This window comes from Schistocerca nitens, chromosome 1 (assembly GCF_023898315.1).
Source record: "Schistocerca nitens isolate TAMUIC-IGC-003100 chromosome 1, iqSchNite1.1, whole genome shotgun sequence".
Lineage (NCBI taxonomy): Eukaryota > Metazoa > Arthropoda > Insecta > Orthoptera > Acrididae > Schistocerca > Schistocerca nitens.
This window is the reverse complement of record NC_064614.1, coordinates 1308354138-1308367264: the sequence shown is the minus strand read 5'-3', so window position 1 is coordinate 1308367264 and position 13127 is coordinate 1308354138. Positions and strand designations below refer to the sequence as shown.

The 13127-nt window shown below is 43.2% G+C and overlaps 1 protein-coding gene and 4 non-coding genes across 7 annotated transcripts in view; 1 reads left to right on the top strand and 4 right to left on the bottom strand.

Annotated features, from left to right (window-relative positions):
• Positions 1–13127, bottom strand: part of LOC126202674 (methionine synthase reductase-like) — a 77580-nt gene that overhangs the window by 43988 nt on the left and 20465 nt on the right. For all 3 annotated transcript variants that reach the window (XM_049936887.1, XM_049936886.1, XM_049936885.1), the window contains exon 3: positions 5470–5712. In XM_049936887.1, coding sequence (XP_049792844.1) covers positions 5470–5712 — 243 coding nt within the window. The remainder of the gene's footprint in view (positions 1–5469; positions 5713–13127) is intronic.
• On the bottom strand, positions 3529–3603 carry Trnat-ugu (transfer RNA threonine (anticodon UGU)). The gene has a single exon. It is a non-coding gene; the product is annotated as a tRNA-Thr (tRNA).
• Positions 4521–4595, top strand: Trnat-ugu (transfer RNA threonine (anticodon UGU)). Its single transcript has one exon. It is a non-coding gene; the product is annotated as a tRNA-Thr (tRNA).
• Trnal-caa (transfer RNA leucine (anticodon CAA)) lies at positions 12173–12247 on the bottom strand. Its single transcript has one exon. It is a non-coding gene; the product is annotated as a tRNA-Leu (tRNA).
• On the bottom strand, positions 12474–12548 carry Trnas-uga (transfer RNA serine (anticodon UGA)). Its single transcript has one exon. It is a non-coding gene; the product is annotated as a tRNA-Ser (tRNA).

Sequence of the window (13127 nt, the reverse complement as noted above, 5' to 3'; positions counted from 1 at the left end):
CATAGCATCACAAGAAAAAAGACGACAAGGGGACCGAAATCAGCTTGGCAAGACATCTCAATGTTTTCTTCACAGTTTTTATGGCATAATAGCTGCTTTACTCATATAATGATTGTTTTCTATCAACATGGCCAAAGTTACGATCCTAGTGCAACTGGCATGTGAGGAATGTGTCTCTGGTGTCAAGACTTGAGACACTGAAGTTTTGACCTCATGAATATCACGACATAATGAAAGGTTGGAATGTAACACACTGTTTCTTATCTCTATTAACCATTTGACTGGACCGTGTTGCTCTATCTTGAGGCAGTAGACTCTGTCCTTGAAGATGCCAAGTCCATGCCAACTGGAAATCTCAAACACTAGTAAATTCACTTGCTGCTTCTTTATTGTGCATGTATTTTACCTCAGTTACTACATTCCGTATTAGATTTTACAAAACCAGAGATTTAATAATGCTTACAACAAAAAAGGCCTTTCTTATGTAGCTCTGTCCATCTTCTATGAGGTTCTGTTGACAAATGACTCATGACCACTGTCTCGCACAGCAAGGTTCTGTGGTCCACAGCTAATCTCCGAGCTGGGATGGTATTCTCACGGAATAACTTTCCCGATGAGCAGCTGTCACCATGCGCAGGATCCAGGTGCCCATCACCCATGCCTTGCAGATACGTTGCATCCACCGTTGCTCTCATAACATGCACAAAGGAAACAAAATTGCCTGCACACTATGGAGCTCAAAACAATTACTTTCTGACTAAAATAGCAAAAGTGCTTGTTCAATTCCTATCCACTGGCAACCTCTTCATCTGAGAGGAGCACTTGCAACCTACGTCCACAATTATTTGTTAGATGTATTGCAATCTGTCTTCCTCCATAAGTTTAACCATCTACAGCTCTCTTTAGTACCATGGAAGTTAAAGACATCCTACCACCTGTCCCTTCTTCTTTTCAGTGTTTTCAATATCTTCTTTTCCTCGCTAATTTTGCGGAGAACCTCCTCATTGTATACCTTATCAGTGCACCTAATCTTCAACATTCTTTTGCAGCACCACATCTCAAATCCTTTGATTCTCTTCTGTTCCTGTTTTCCCACAGTCCATGTTTCACTGTCATATAATCCTGTGCTCCAAATGTACATTCATAGAAATTTCTTCAGCAAATCAAGGACTATGTTTGATACTAGTACACTTCTCTTGGCCAGGAATGCCCTTTATGCCACAGATAGTCTGCTTGTTATGTCCTCCTTGTTCCGTCCATCATGGGTTACTTTGCCGCCTATGTAGCAGAATTCCTTAAATTCATCTACTTCGTGATCACCAATCCTAATGTTATGTTTCTCACTGTTCTCATTTCTGCTTGTTCTCATTACTTTTTGTCTTTCTTCTGTTTACTTTCAGTCCATATTCTGTACCCATTGGACTGTTCATTCTATTCAACAGATTCTGTAATTTATTCTTCTTCACTTTCACTGAGGACAGCAATCTCATCAGCCAATCTTAACAATGATATCCTTTCACCTTGGCTTTTAATCCCAGTCTTGAACCTTTCATTTATTTCTGTCACTGCTTCTTCAATGTATAGTTTGAACAGTAGGGTGTGAAGAACTTCATCCTCATCTTACATCCTTTTTAATCTGAGCACTTTGTTCTTGGTCTTCCACTTTTGTTGTTCTGTCTTGGCTCTTGTACATATTGTATATTACCCATCTTTCTCAATATCTTATCCCCATTTTTCTCAGAATTTCAAACATCTTGCAGAATTTGACATTTCAAACTCTTTTTCCAGGTTGATGAAATCTATAAATGTGTCTTGATTTTTCTTTAGCCTTGCTTCCATTATCAATCACAATGTCAGAATTGCCTCTCTTGTGCCGTTACCTTTACTAGAGCCAAACTGATGGTCATCTAACACATCCTCAATTTTCTTTTCCATTCTTCTGTATATTAGTTTATTATTATTATTATTATTATTGTTGTTGTTGTCAGCAGCTTGAATGCATCAGCTATTAAACTGACTGTGAGAATTCTCGCACTTGTCAGCTGTTGCACGAATTGTGTGGATGATGTTTTCTCAAAAGTCTGATAGTATATTGATAGATTCACACATTCTACACACCAATGTGAATAGTCATTTTGTTGCCACTTAGCCAATGATTTTAGAAATTCTAATGGAATGTTATCCATCCCTTCTGCCTCCTAACTTCATCATAAGTCTTCCAAAGCTCTCTAAAATTCTGATTCTAATACCACATCCCCTATCTCTTCTATATCTACTCCTGCTTCTTCTTCTATCATGTCATCAGACAAGTCTTCCCCCTTATATGGCCTTCAACATACTCTTTCTGCCTATCTGCTCTCTCCTCTGCACTGAGCAGTGGAGTTCCCCTTGCACTCTTAATGTCACCACTCTTGCTTTTAATTTCTTCGAAGGCTGTTTTGACTTTTCTACAAGCTGAGTCAGTCCTAACAGTCATTTATTTTTTGATTTCTTCACATTTTTCATGCAACCATTTTGCTTTAGCTTCCCTGCACTTCTGATTTATTCATTCCTAAATGACTTATTTCTTCTGTATTCCTGAATTTCTCTGAACATTTTTGTACTTACTTCTCTTATTGGTGAACTAAAGTATTTCTTCTGTTACCCATGGTTGGTTTGCAGTTACCTTATTTATACTTATGTTCTTCTTTCCAACTTCTGCGATTGACATATTTAGAGAAGTCCATTCCTCTTCAACTGAACTGGCTGCTGAGCTATTCCTTATCACAGTGTCTATAGCTTTAGAGAATTTCAAACATAGTTCTTCATTCCTTAGTACTTCCTTATCCCACTTCTTTGCGCCTTGATTCTTCCTAATTAGTCTCAAACTTCAGCTAACTCTTCATCAATATTAAATTGTGATCTGAGTCAATATCTGCTTCTGTGCACACCTTACAACCAGGTATCTGATTTTGGAATCTCTGCCTGACCAGAATTGTAATCCAACTGAAATCTTCCCATATCTCCTGGCCTTTTCCATGTACACCTCCTTCATTTGTGATTCTTGAACAGAATATTCACTATTACTAGCTGAAATTTTATGCAGAACTCAATTAGGCTTTCTCCTCTCTCATTCCTAGCACCAAACCCATATCCTCCCATAACCCTTTTTTCTACTCCTTCCCCTACAACCACATTTGAGTACCCCACCGACTATTATATTTTCATCTCCCTCACATACTTCCTCTATCTCATCATCTTCAGCTTGCTATGACAGAATGCATACTTGGAATATCGTTGTCGGTGATTGTTTGCTGTTGATACTGATGAGAACAACACTATCACTGAATTTTTCACAGTAACTACTCTCTGTCCTATCTTCCCATTCATAACGAATTCTACTCTATATATGACGGTAGTATCTGTTCCCGAAAGAACACATACCGTGGATGACCATGCAGCTTTGCTAGAAATGAAATGATAATTAAATAGACACCCTAGCTGCAAACAGGCGTTGATATACTTCACTGGGGACATGTTGAAAATGTGTGCCCCGACCGGGACTCGAACCCGGGATCTCCTGCTTACATGGCAGACGCTCTAACCATCTGAGCCACCGAGGGCACAGAGGATAGTGCGTCTGCAGGGACTTTTCCCTTGCACGCTCCCCGTGAGATCCACATTCCCAACATGTCCACACCACTACATTCGTAGTGCGCCTAATAGATGTTTGCCCATCATACTCATTACTCGTGGCAGATTAATCTACCAAGTCCCGTACGAGTTCGGGCATAGCGTGTGCGTTCACACAAGAAGGTCAATGGCCGGGAAGCCATATTTTAACTATATATGACGGTAGTATCTGTTCCCGAAAGAACACATACCGTGGATGACCATGCAGCTTTGCTAGAAATGAAGTGATAATTAAATAGACACCCTAGCTGTAAACAGGCGTTGATATACTTCACTGGGGACATGTTGAAAATGTGTGCCCCGACCGGGACTCGAACCCAGGATCTCCTGCTTACATGGCAGACGCTCTAACCATCTGAGCCACAGAGGGCACAGAGGATAGTGCGTCTGCAGGGACTTTTCCCTTGCACACTCCCCGTGAGATCCACATTCCCAACATGTCCACACCACTACATTCATAGTGGGCCTAATAGATGTTTGCCCATCATACTCATTACTCGTGGCAGATTAATCTACCAAGTCCCGTACGAGTTCGGGCATAGCATGTGCATTCACACAAGAAGGTCAATGGCCGGGAAGCCATATTTTAACTATATATGACGGTAGTATCTGTTCCCGAAAGAACACATACCGTGGATGACCATGCAGCCATTGACCTTCTTGTGTGAACGCACACGCTATGCCCGAACTCGTACAGGACTTGGTAGATTAATCTGCCACGAGCAATGAGTATGATGGGCAAACATCTATTAGGCGCACTACGAATGTAGTGGTGTGGACATGTTGGGAATGTGGATCTCACGGGGAGCGTGCAAGGGAAAAGTCCCTGCAGACGCACTATCCTCTGTGCCCTCGGTGGCTCAGATGGTTAGAGCGTCTGCCATGTAAGCAGGAGATCCCGGGTTCGAGTCCCGGTCGGGGCACACATTTTCAACATGTCCCCAGTGAAGTATATCAACGCCTGTTTGCAGCTAGGGTGTCTATTTAATTATCATTTGAATTCTACTCTTATTATATCATTTTCAGCTGCTTTTGATATTACCCTATATTCGTCTGACCAGAATTCCTTGTCTTCTTTTTGTTCCACTTCATTGACCCCTACTATATCTACACTGAGCCTTAACATCTCCCTTTGAAGATTTACTAGTTTCCTATCACCTTCAAACTTCAGACATTCCACATCCCACAACTTGTAGAACATTATCCTTTCATTGGTTATTCAATCTTTTTCTAACAGTCACCTCCCCTTGGAAGTCACCTCCTGGAGGCTGGAATGGCGGACTAGTCCAGAATCTTTTGCCAATAGAGAGATCATCATGACACTTCCTGAATTACAGATCACATACATGGACACAAATTATGTGTTTTTAATGCTGTCATTTCCGTTGTCTTCTGGTCCTCATGCTGGTGATCATTGCTGATTCTTCTGCCCTTAGTTTCCCGCTCCACAGGCAAGAGTGCCCTGAACCTCTGTCCACTTCTCCACCCTCTTAGCCAAGGCCATCAGCTGAATGGGATGACTTCTTAACCCCGAAATCTTCAGCCACAATTGCTGATGATTTTTATTCACAATTTAAGTGGTGATGGGGTTCAAAACCAGGATCAAGGATGTTTTGATTACTAATCAAAGACCCCACCACTAGACCACAATTGTTCTTAGAACTCATTTTGGGACAAACGGAAATACAGAGAGAAAAGGAGAAAAGGGGAGGGGGAGGGGTCATAAGACAATAAAAGTTATAATGTGCATATACATTATGTGAGTGAACGTAAATATTAAAGAACTGTTTAACTTACCTTTTTGGGTAGGCTTCGTATATCTAAACACGTACAGAAAATGTGTTTCAGTGTTGAAACTGATGGTAAATATGGTGGTACAACAAAATTCTTTTCCAGAGAGTCAGTTCTGACAAATATTTTTGCTGGGATATTTGCTTTGTCTCTAACACCCAACAATTCCAACAGCTCCTCTACTTCCTCCACTGGATTTTGTGGAATTACTCCTATTGTATCCCCTGGATGCCAAGACGAATTTTCTTCCTATAAACAAAAAAACTACAGTAAACGGTATGAAATTATAGTAACTTGTCCCGGGCTGTTGTTAATGTGTTCATATGATAACTTAAGGGATTGAAGCAGGGTGACATCGTTGACAACCACTGTCATTTTCAAGGCAAAACTGTCCAACTCAGGTCTCACATTGTTTTTATGCTGAAAATTATTCTGATAAAAATGTACTTTCAGCATTATGCTGAAATTGACTTTAGGATTGTCCCATAAACATCTTACACACTATGCACATCCTAAATATCTTTTTAGGAACAAATGACTATCTGCATTAATTTTAGTTATTTTTTTATGCCAGTTATCAGGTGGTTATGCAGCAAGATTTCAATACACATCTAATATAAGAAAGAAAATACAAGCATCTGAATACATCCCTCACTCTCCAGCACCAGGAGGAGCTTTCCAGACACCACCTCCATAATTATCCAACCTGCTGTCATCCTACTGCTACCTCAGTGAACCACTTTCCAACCTCCAACCCACAGTGTTCCTCCTCATACAACCCTCATAGCATCTAAACCCTGCTTAGGTAAGTTTCCAAAGTAACACATCCCCAAAAACTCCATACCAAATCCACAGCCGAAACATTTCCATAACACTGTTGTTAACCTTTCCATCAAAACCCTCAGCTCCAGTTTAAGTCGTATCTAAAGACGTCACCTTTAGCACCTTTAACTGAACTGTGCGTGGCTCATGTTCCCGCCGTCATGTATTTTACACCCTGTTTTTAACGTACTTCCACCTCACTACGCTAATTTTAATTACCACTGTCACTGAGTTGTTGCTTTGCCTGAGCGTGAGCGGCATTAGCAGCGCGTATCGATATATCCTCTCTCGTAGTATCTTTGCTGGACTGCTATTACTTCCCGGTCGTTGTCTGTCATAAGGGAGTTCAGATACCGAGTTCACGTTGCCACGAGTTCGGGCTGTCAGTCAGATGGAACGCCTCTGGAGCACATTCCGGACCTGCCAGTTGGGGAGTTGCAAAGTGGCACTAGTGCAGTCGGGATGGAGCAGTGAGGTCTGCACCGACAAGACTCGCCCGACCATGGCCGCCACGTATCACTTGAGCTGGGCCACGGTCTTGGTGGATTGTCGGTCGGTTGTCCTACAACTCACCAATCGTTCATGAGTCGGCTGTGTGTGTGTGCATCGACACCCGATGTGTCTTCATGCGTGCTTAGTTACTGTTGGGTATCGTTCAGGTCTTCATGCAAGTGTTTGTCAGGTTGTGTGTGTACTTGGCGTTATTTCAACTGACGACTATTATACATGTTGTCGGCATTATTAGAGGAGTTACTCGGTTGCTGCGGACCAGGGAAGTTATCTTCGCACGGTGCAGTGAGCTGGGTCCGCTGCGCAGTGTCGGAGCATGTGTGGAGCTGTCCGATCTCTACGAGCTTTGTGGTTCATCGACCCAGGACGTCAAAGTTGAGTAGTGGTTTCAACTACTCCAGCTACATCCATCCATGTTGTGGTGGTTCATTTTGGTAACTCGCTGTTGGGGAGGTTTTTCTGTGAGCAAGACCGAGTGTTTCTATTGCTCAAATTTAGCCGCCAAGCGGTGCAATTAACTATATTGGTTCACTACAATTTGATAGCACCAGGAATTTCTGCCTTGAGGCCGTTAGTTTTCCGGTTACCTGCCCTTGCTGCTAACGTAATTTTTAGGCAGTGTCTTTTCCTCACCTGTTGTTGCTGTCCGACAAGGTGTGTAGTTTTGGCAGCTCAGTTCACATACGCGTTTGTTTAAGGTAGTGATACTTGTATCTTTTTGGGGCCTTGAATTCTCATTTACTCTGTCGTGGCAAGCAAGTGGTTGGTCAGTCAGTTCGTGACTGTCCCTTGGTTGGGTTCACATGAATTTAGTGTAGTTGGACTCACCACCTGTCTCGCCTAAGTGAACAAGGGCAGACCGATACACTGGAGAGTCCTGAGAGCCGTTCTCTTAATTATCCTTTTGGCAGTGTTAATGTTGTTGTAATTTAACCGTATTTTATATTTTTAATTTGGCAAGGTTAGCTGTGGGGCTTCAGCCCTGGAAACATGTTCTCAGAGTTTCATTCAAGTCCAAACATTATTTTCTTTTGCTCTTGAAAGGTTATTGTAATTTCCTCTGAAAGATGTTACAAGTTATTTAACTTTTCCATCAAAACTCTCAGCTCCTAGGAAGTTTCAGTCATATCTAAAGACATCACCTTTAGTGCGTTTAATGATGCTGGTTTTTTCAAAGACCTACTCTTCTTCTCCTGATGCCTGCAATGGAACCACTTATTTGCCAACAATCCCTCCAACCACAGCCAACCTAATTCCAACATTCAACCCTGCCTCTCCCTGGTCATACCACTATCCAACTGTGGTCCCATCCCCCTCCCACCAAACCACCCGCTGGTCACCTCCCGGGAATTCCTTACCTCCAACTTAGCCTTAATATCCTTCCCCTGGTCCCTTCCTCAGGACACCAACCTTTTAGCAGAAGAAAATATAGCTATACACAGCCTCAGAACTAATCCTGACCTAATCGCCCTACATGCAGACAAAGGATCCACCACTGTCATGAATCGTATCTGACTCCTCCACCAATAAACTCTGCTAGAGTGATCCCAGAACTGCAACGTCACCCTATCCCCACTTAAAGCCTTAGGCCTTCCCCAGAACCTCTCCTCTGAATCCAATTCTCACTCCTATGACACCCCACACACCCACCTTCTACATGATCCCTAAAATCCATAAAACCCAACAATCCTGTATGCCCCACTGTGGCTCGTTATTGAGCCCCCACTGAAAGAATTTTGGTCATCATTGAGCAACACCTCCAACCAATGGCCTGTTATCTAGCATCTCATGTGAAAGATACCAATCACTTCCTTCACCGACTCTCCACCATCCATACCCCTTTACCTCCTGGAACTGTACTCTTCAGTGTTGATGCCACCTCCATATTCAACAACATCCCTCATGCCCGTGCTTTTCCACTGTTGAATGTCACCAGACTCAGGACCAAGAGATCCCACCCTCATTCTTTCATAACCTCAACACTTTCTCTCCCACCTGCTTCACCTGGTCCACCTCAACCCAGTGTGCCATCTTCCTAGATGTTGATCACTTCCTCTCTGGTGGCTCTATCCACACCTCTGTCCACATAAAACCCACACCACCAACCACCAACAGTAGCTGCATTTTGACAGCTGTCATCGCTTTCACACAAAAAAAAAACCCTCCCATACAGCCTGGCTACCTGGGAACGGCATATCCGCAGTGACAAGTCCTCTCTCGCCCTGTATGCTAAGGGTCTCACCAAGGCCTTCACACACAGGCACTATCACCCAGACCTAGTCCGCAAACAGATCTCCCGTACCATTTCCCTTCACAGCCCCAATCCTCTCACCATCAAGAATCAGCCACAAAGGAGTCACCCAATACCACTCTGGACTGGAACAACTGAACCATATCCTTTGCTAGGGCTTTGATTACCTATTATCACATCCTGAAATGGGGGTCATCCTACCTGAGATTCTACCTACCTCTCCCAAAGTGGTGTTCCATCATCCACCCAACCTCCACAACATCTTAGTCCACCCCTATGCCACTCCAATCCCAACCCCTTGCCACAAAGATCATGTCCCTGTGGAAGACCTAAGTGCAATACCTGCCCAGTCCACCAGCCCAGCACTTCCTATTCCAGTCCTGCCACATTTATATTACCCCATTAGGGGCCGGGCCACATGTGAAAACAGCCACATAATTTACCATCTCTGCTGCAGTCATTGCACAGCTTTTTATTTTGGTATGACAACCAATCAGCTGTCCACCAGAACATACAGCTGCTGCCAAGCTGTGGCCAAGAGCAAAGTGGACCTTCCTGTGGCATAACATACATCTGAATATAATATCCTTGATTTCAATGGCTGCTTCACTATCCACACTATCTGTATCCTCTCTCCTCCATCACCAGCTATTCAGAACTGTGCAGATAAGAGTTATACTTATGACACATTCTCCGTTCCCGTAATTATGCCGGCCTAAACCTATGGTAACATGCTGTCCTCACCCCCCCCCCTCCCCAACAGTTTCCACCCCATCTGTCCTATCATCTCCTCATTCCCGTCTCCTACAATTTTTGTTTGGTACCTTCTGCCAATGCACCCATCCATCTTTCCCCGTTCCTCTCCTTTTTCACTCTGTTTTTCCCCACCTCCCTGCTCCACAACCTGCCTGTTGGCATTCTAGTTCCTGCACACACTGCCAGACAGTGCTCCTCCCTTCCCCCACCCATAAACTACTATCCCTTCCCCTTCTCACCCCCTCCAGAGGGGTGAGTGGAGAAGAGGAGGAGGATGATGATGATGATGATAATGATGAGTAGAAGCTGAGAGTTGAAACAAAAGTTCAGACATTTTTGATTTTTCTTGCTGCCATCCAAGATGCGTAGTGCCTCGAGAATTTCTGGGTAAATTCTAGACACACTCGTAATTCCACCATCTCGAACACACGTTATTTTAGGGATAAGTGTGGTAAAGTAGAACTACGTCTACTGCCCCACAATTATGTGTATGCAGGACAGACGTGTATCGGACGGGTGATCGACACGAGCAGGTATTCACCGAGCCCGCCTAAGAAGTTACACGGCCCGTTCAAGGAATAAACACGTCATACTCTGTGTTACGTGAAAAATTATTGTTGTGAACATCTGAAGCGTGTTGAAAGAAAAGAAGAGACTTTTATTCGTTCTTTCTTTCACTTACTGTCATAAAGTCAGGCCAGTTGTCTTGTTAAACACGGAGAGATTTATAGACTGATAGAAAGATGATTGTAATAGCTTCTGTCGAACCAGAAGGTGTTGAGCTTACGGGAAATGTTTCAGTGTATGAAAACTGTAATGTGTAATGAAAATACAGTGAGACTGAGTTCAAGGTATTCTCGAGTGTACCGAGTTATTTAAAAGTATAGAAAATTCCTCCAGAGTAACATCAATTCTTCAGAGAAGAAGCTGGGCCGAATATCGCAGCTGGCTATCCTGAAAGAAGATCGGTGAAGCAACTCGAAGTAAAGTTCAACAACGAGGGGGAGCGTGAGTCTCGCACAGCAGTACCGTGCTCCCACCCTTAATCACCAGAAACCACCAGAGATGGATGGCAAGTCCCCAGATAAACAATGGCCTGACCTCTCAGCAGAAAACAACATGAGAGGCACTAAAATGTGTGTACCACATTTTGGTGTGTTCCTTTATAGGAGGAGGGTGCTGAACAACAGTGCCACATTTAGAGATTTGTTAATACTGTGTTATCTTTACTGGAGGCACTGAAAGAGTTACTCAAGAAGACATCACGGACTGCAGCTTGTTACTTCTTACATCCAGCCACTCACCAACCCCTTGATACATTAATGTGTGTTTCAACAGCAAGGCTGCTACTTATCCATTCACCAGTACTTTGTAGACAGACATCCACTCCAGCATTTTTTGGGAGAAAAGAGCTCTGATTGCTTTGGATGGGTTTTTTGATCAACTATACACACCGGGTATCTAAATACACTAAGAAAATAGGAGCACGACAAAAATTTCGTAGTACGAATATGTCTCATTTGAATTCTATAAGTCTTGATGGCTATATTTAGTCCTATTAGAATTCTCTACAACAAAATCTTCCTTTGCATATCAAAGCTTCACATAGATGAACGTTGTCAAAAAAGGCTCCAACAGTATATAAATTGTGCGACTGAATGTCAACTTTACAACATTTTAAGTGAAATTACTGTCATTTTGGAGTCAAACATGCAATTACCATTTGGATGCTCGATCCACACATAAGTACATTAGCATATTCAATTCTTGTCACTTTCTCTCTTTCAACACTTTCACTTATTTTTGTATACAATGTACTATATTTCATGCTAAAATTTGTTACAGCTAAAATTCTTCTTCTTTTAGAAGTATTTCAAATTACGAAATACCTGGCATACTTAAAATTCATATTATTAATTGCATGATCTAATGCTAATTATTAAATTTATTTCTAGACTCATTTATAAAATAATGATATAAATTAGTAAAGATTCTTCCTTTCAGAATGAGATTTTCACTCTGCAGCGGAGTGTGCGCTGATATGAAACTTCCTGGCAGATTAAAACTGTGTGCCCGACCGAGACTCGAACTCGGGACCTTTGCCTTTCGCGGGCAAGTGCTCTACCAACTGAGCTACCGAAGCACGACTCACGCCCGGTACTCACAGCTTTACTTCTGCCAGTACCTAGTCTCCTACCTTCCAAACTTTACAGAAGCTCTCCTGCGAACCTTGCAGAACTAGCACTCCTGAAAGAAAGGATATTGCGGAGACATGGCTTAGCCACAGCCTGGGGGATGTTCCCAGAATGAGATTTTCACTCTGCAGCGGAGTGTGCGCTGATATGAAACTTCCTGGCAGATTAAAACTGTGTGCCCGACCGAGACTCGAACTCGGGACCTTTGCCTTTTGCGGGCAAGTGCTCTACCAACTGAGCTACCGAAGCACGACTCACGCCCGGTACTCACAGCTTTACTTCTGCCAGTACCTCGTCTCCTACCTTCCAAACTTTACAGAAGCTCTCCTGCGAACCTTGCAGAACTAGCACTCCTGAAAGAAAGGATATTGCGGAGACATGGCTTAGCCACAGCCTGGGGGATGTTCCCAGAATGAGATTTTCACTCTGCAGCGGAGTGTGCGCTGATATGAAACTTCCTGGCAGATTAAAACTGTGTGCCCGACCGAGACTCGAACTCGGGACCTTTGCCTTTCACGGGCAAGTGCTCTACCAACTGAGCTACCGAAGCACGACTCACGCCCTGTACTCACAGCTTTACTTCTGCCAGTACCTCGTCTCCTACCTTCCAAACTTTACAGAAGCTCTCCTGCGAACCTTGCTGAACTAGCACTCCTGAAAGAAAGGATATTGCGGAGACATGGCTTAGCCACATCATATCAGCGCACACTCTGCTGCAGAGTGAAAATCTCATTTGCAATTCTTCGAGGGTGTCTAGCCTACATCCCTTGGCTTCATTATGCAAAAGCACTGCATCTTTTAGAGGCTTGGGAGCATGCACCTTTTGGGCCAGATGTTCAGCAAATGTAGATCCTCCTGTTCCATCACCGCTTATTATTGATAGAGACAACTTAATGATCAGTTGCAACTAAAAAATAGAAGTTATTTCGAAGGATTTCAACCTTTACTCCAGTGGAGTTGACGCACAGTCCGCTTCGAATGGCCGATGCTGTTTCCCTATCTGCCTTGTCCCTTTATTATAGTGCGATTGTACATGTGTGTCTTTGTATTTTGTAATATGCTTGTCAATGACACATAGTTGCTAAGGCGTTTTTATGTTAACGACATTTTATGCTTAGCACGCATGGTTT